The following is a 5,067-nucleotide window of genomic DNA, read 5'->3' as shown; positions in this document are numbered from 1 at the left end:
ACATTTCCATTTCTTAGTGTGACTCACTTCCACAATTCAACATATTTTTTTTCACCTGCAAGGGCTAGTAGATCATATATTATAATCCAAAATGTTTATGCGGAAAATTACTACACAAGTTACATTGATTAGCGGAACAAATATGGTTACTCTTTATAATGAGCATCTCACCGACAAATCCATGCACTTTGAGTCTATATGAAATGCAAACCAGCCTGTCCATAATTTTGTGGGGACACCCATTCCGGACTTTACTCAGGGAGCGAAAGCTGCAAAGGGGTACCATACTCTGTATGGTCCTCTGACTCCTCCTTCCCATTATTTCTTTCACCCATTTAATGCCCCACTTCCCTTTGAAGACTTTTAACGTGGAGATGTGACACTTCTGCTCAACTGTAATTAAATTTACAGCCCGACAGATGGTAGAGGTAGGTGCCTATAATTAGATTGAATGATTCTTCTTTTACCCATTTCATTTCTTGAGCTCCATGTGACTGTGCAAGACTGAAAGCAGAATGATGCATTCACATGCAAGAACACATTTTGTACTGATGCATTCATTACGTGCCAAAAGTCTGAAGAACTTTACGCTATTAAATTCCCTTCTCGACCTCCTCCCAGAAATTTTACATGTGAAAAAAAGACAAAAACAGTGAAATCCATGTGATCTTCCTTGTTCTCCGGAAATCTCAAACTAGGGCAAATCATTTTTAAAATACACTAAAGTTCTAATTCAGAGTCCAATGGTACATTGCTTTTCCCCAAAGAACATTATCCTTGAAATGAGTACTCTAAACTTTTTTGCCGGTAACGGAACGTACATTTGCAGCTCGGTTTCTGTGATCTGTCTAGCAAATAATATGCCCTGTTTTTTCTCGAGCAGGTGAGGGAAGATGTATTATATATAGGGGGACTGCCCAAAGAGTTTAATGTGACTTGTAATTGCAATGGAAGGTTTGAAGGGTTTGAGATCATGGAGTTCTCTTTCTTTGCTCGTGGTGCTCTTTTTCTGGATGTGCAGTGTGCATGTTGAGTATGCTGCTGCCAGAAACATCACTGTTGGGGGAAAGCATGGATGGCGTTATGGTTACAACTACAGCAACTGGATCTCCAGGGTCGGCACAGTCTATGTCAATGACTGGCTTGGTAAGAATTCCATGAAACCCTTGTCTACCAATGATTTAGCTGTCTAGGGTTTCAATCTTGGCATTTCATCTTTTACTGTCGTATCTTTTTCTTCGTTAATCTATCAGATCAGATTGCATTATCCGTTAATTCCTGTGAAATTGGTTGGATTACTCTGCATTTATCTGTCTCGTAGTTAAGATCCAAGTGAAGCCTATCAAGGTTTTGGATCGTGATTTCGATTCCATTAACATTTGTGGAATTATAATACATTGTTTTTTCTGTAATGTAGTTAATTTCTAGTTATGACCCTGTTTTTTCTGTAATGTGGTTAATTTCTAGTATGTATGGATCATATTTCATAATTCATTAGTGTAGGTGGAATAGAGTAGTTTGTATTGTAATAAGGTTTTAGTCACAGCAACAGTAATTTATCAATGGTTTTTTTGGATCATATTTCGTTTTCTATTAATGGTAATGAAGTTGGAATACTCTGCATTTGATTATGTAAGTTTTTTCCTTCAACAGTGTTTCCCGACATTTCCATAACTCATCAACGTTATGGTTTTTTGGGATCATATTCCATAATTCATCAACGTTTGCAGAAGTGAAATGCTATGTATATGTTTGTGTTGTAAATCAGATCTGGTCATGAGACCATTAATCTAGTAATATAGAGATCTAGTCATGGCACCATCAATCTGTCAATGCTTCCGTTCACATTTCATAATTCACCAACATTTGTGGAATTGGATTTGCTTTCTATATGATTGTGTTGTAAATTAGATCTAGTCGTAAGACCATTGATCTGTCAATATCCTGAATCAGATTGCATAATCCATCACTGTGAAATTGGAATAGACTGTATTGCTTTTTGTAGTAGTTAATTAGGATACCGTTTTATCAATGTTTTGGGTCATAGGAATTGGAGTGCTTTATTTTTGTTTGTGTTGTAATGAAGTTCTGATTATGGCACCATTGTAGATCATATTCCATAATTATCAAGATTACAATTAGAATACTCAGAATACTTCATATTTATTTGTTTGTAACTAAGATCTAACTATGATTTCATTATTCCACTGCAAACAGCTAGAAACATTAACAACATTCTTTTTTAATTTCATTCATAACTGATTTGAGTTAATGTTTTTGGGCAGTATTTAAGTACCCTGTTCCAACATCAAACTCGATGGCTCACAGTGTGGTGCAGATACAAAACAAGAAACGTTATGCAATGTGTAATGTTGCCGATGCAATAAAACTGGCAGGTCCTAATCAAGGAATTGGAAAAGGATTCCGTTTTAAATTGAAAAGGGTGAGACATTATTTCTTCGCTTGCGGTCTTGGCAATGCCAGGCACTGCACTGTTGGCCAGATGAGATTTGGCATTCTACCAGTGATGAAATCAGGTTAAGGCCAGGCAAGATGCAGTGCAATATGTTTGTTTGAATAAATGAATGGGAGTTTCATTCATTCGTGACCAATTTTGTTTATTCATTGTTGAACAATGATCCCGACCTTCCATCTCTCCTTATTGTCGCTCAATAGTTGTTTGTTTGTGTTATGCGTGTTCATCTCCACTGCTGTTTGTATTATTGAGGTGTGATTTTATATCCACCCATCTTTTTATAACTATATATTATGTACTATTCTTTCCTTTATAAATATAGCGCTGACATCTCATCATAAAAAAAAATGTTTCTCATAAAAATTTAGTCTTCTTCCAGTTGAAATGGGGATTGAGAATGAAACTTCTACATCTTATATATGTATTTAAATGTAAGGTATTTATTGCAAAAGATGCATTGTTCACCTTGCATATTGTTATAATGCAAAAGTAATATTGTTTGTTGTTTATTTAGATCTAAGAATGTTTGAACTTTGCATCACACAAATAAAAACATTTAGAAATCAGTTAATATATTATGTATCATTTAATTAAAATATTTGTTTCTTTAAGATTTCATATTTTTCCCACATCTCTCTGGCTGGGAATGTGTACTAGATTTGAAATGTTTTATGATATTATATGGATTTTGAATTTTGTTGTGTTAATCAAATTTGTCAATATCTTGCAAGTGGCACTTTTAGGTGAATTGATGTGGGTGGTTTCTTCATAATCATACTTTGCCTTTTTTTATTTCATGTTTTCTGGATTGCCAGTGCAGGTTAAACTTGAGAGCTGACTCATTTTTATGATGTCTCTTTTTATCGCTACAAAAATTGCTTCTTAAAACATTTATATCTCTTCATGTAATTTATATGATTCTATTCCAGTGGTTTTATTTGTAACCTCTGAAAACTGTCTTTGTTCTAGATGAATACATTACGTTAATTCTTTATAACTTTAACAAGACAAGTGTTTTGATTTTCAAATTAGTCTGATCTGGATGCATGAGTTCCTTAAGTATTGGTCACTAGAACATATTGTACCCTCTAGACAAATCAACATCTTCCTTGTGGCTTTTATAAGCTTTCTTATTTACTAGTGTGGTTAGTTAGTTACTAATCATTAGTAACTCTTTGAATAGGCACCAATCTTGAGGAAACAATTATGTTGTTAAGTAGGCCAATCTAAAGAGGGACATGTCCATTCAATGAATATGTCCCTTGAGTTAGGTATAAGGGAGGGCTAGATTGTAGATTAGAAGACACACATAAATCTATAAGTCTGCTCTTCTAGTTAGTTACTAATCATTAGTAACTCTTGGAATAGGCACTAATCTTGAGGAAACAATTATGTTGTTAAGTAGGCCAATCTAAAGAAGGACATATCCATTCAATGAATATGCCCCTTGAGTTAGGTATAAGGGAGGGCTAGATTGTAGATTAGAAGACACACATAAATCTACAAGTCTGCTCTTCTAGCAATCTGCCCAAATAGAATCATATATAAGAATGTAAACATTTGCAAAAGATCCATGGATATTAACACATTATACCACTAGACCTATAGAATTCAAGGAGGCAGTTCACAAATCTTATAAGAGACATTGATCTATTGTCAACAATCTCCCTCCCGACGTCATGCTCTGTGTGGATTCGAATCTATGACCAATCTCTGATACCACTTGTTAACTGTTAAGAGTTGTTGTTGCACCAAAAGATCAACCTTTTAATACCCGATACAATCACTAGAATTATAGAATTTATAAGAGACGGTTAAGCCTTGATGCAAACTCCACAAAGAACACTGACCCATTGCCTTTAGACAAAGCTCAAAATGTTTAAACTTTGATCATTCTACCAGTGATCTCCTAAGGAAGTGGAGGAACACAAACCAAGATTGCCATTAAAGTGCTAATTCTACATTGCACGCAGCCAAATTCCATATCTGTCTCATCATGGAGGTCTCCACCAGAGCGAAGCTACAAAATTAACTCTGTTAGATGAATACCCTGCAATTAATTGCAAGAAGATAATTGAGGCTAACTATTATGGCACAAATTGTTTAATTCATCCCCACTCATAATAACCCTTAACAAGAGAAGACCCACAATAATACAGTGGAAAGCATTGAAGAAATCATACGAATGTATTTGACTTAGAAGAGGGGTATTTTGTTGAAGTTCTTTCAATGGTGAAAATTAACGCGGGGGGTGGGCGGGCGTGGCAAATGAGTGGAGAAGGCTTAGTGGATGTTCTCATAAATGAGAGAAATGTGAAGAAACCTAAGATCCAGCTGGATGGAGAGATACCAAACTAATAGTTTTAATCTCCACCATTTCCGAAGTAGTCACTTCATTGTAACTCCCATATTGATATCAGACATAAACTCTACAGTCAATTCATTGCATGACATAACTCATCTATACTTGGAATACAATTTTAAGGTGTCAATCCCTTATCGTGCTTAATTCAACAGTCAATACATTTCCTGTTGCAACTTTAATCTCTCGATCCAATGGTCTTGATTGGAATTTTCATTACTTTCTATGT

The 5,067-nt window shown here is 35.1% G+C and overlaps 1 protein-coding gene across 2 annotated transcripts; it reads left to right on the top strand.

Moving 5' to 3' along the window:
• Positions 1-264: 264 nt before the first annotated feature.
• LOC149572866 (uncharacterized) lies at positions 265-2,839 on the top strand. 2 transcript variants are annotated; one of them, XM_089813940.1, is made up of 3 exons: positions 265-428; positions 884-1,146; positions 2,286-2,839. In XM_089813940.1, exons 2-3 carry the CDS (start codon positions 948-950, stop codon positions 2,540-2,542), a joined length of 456 nt encoding a protein of 151 aa, XP_089670066.1. In that variant the 5' UTR covers positions 265-428; positions 884-947; the 3' UTR covers positions 2,543-2,839. The 2 variants fall into 2 exon arrangements, with proteins under 2 accessions (XP_089670066.1, XP_089670065.1); XM_089813939.1 differs by lacking the exon at positions 265-428 and having other exon boundaries at positions 636-1,146.
• The last annotated feature ends 2,228 nt before the right edge of the window (positions 2,840-5,067 follow it).

Source organism: Cupressus sempervirens, chromosome 2 (genome assembly GCF_028749045.1).
Source record: "Cupressus sempervirens isolate cs-2001-9-10 chromosome 2, ASM2874904v1, whole genome shotgun sequence".
In the NCBI taxonomy this organism is placed as follows: Eukaryota; Viridiplantae; Streptophyta; class Pinopsida; order Cupressales; family Cupressaceae; genus Cupressus; species Cupressus sempervirens.
Note: the sequence above shows the minus strand (reverse complement) of the source record. Positions and strands in the feature narration are given on the sequence as shown.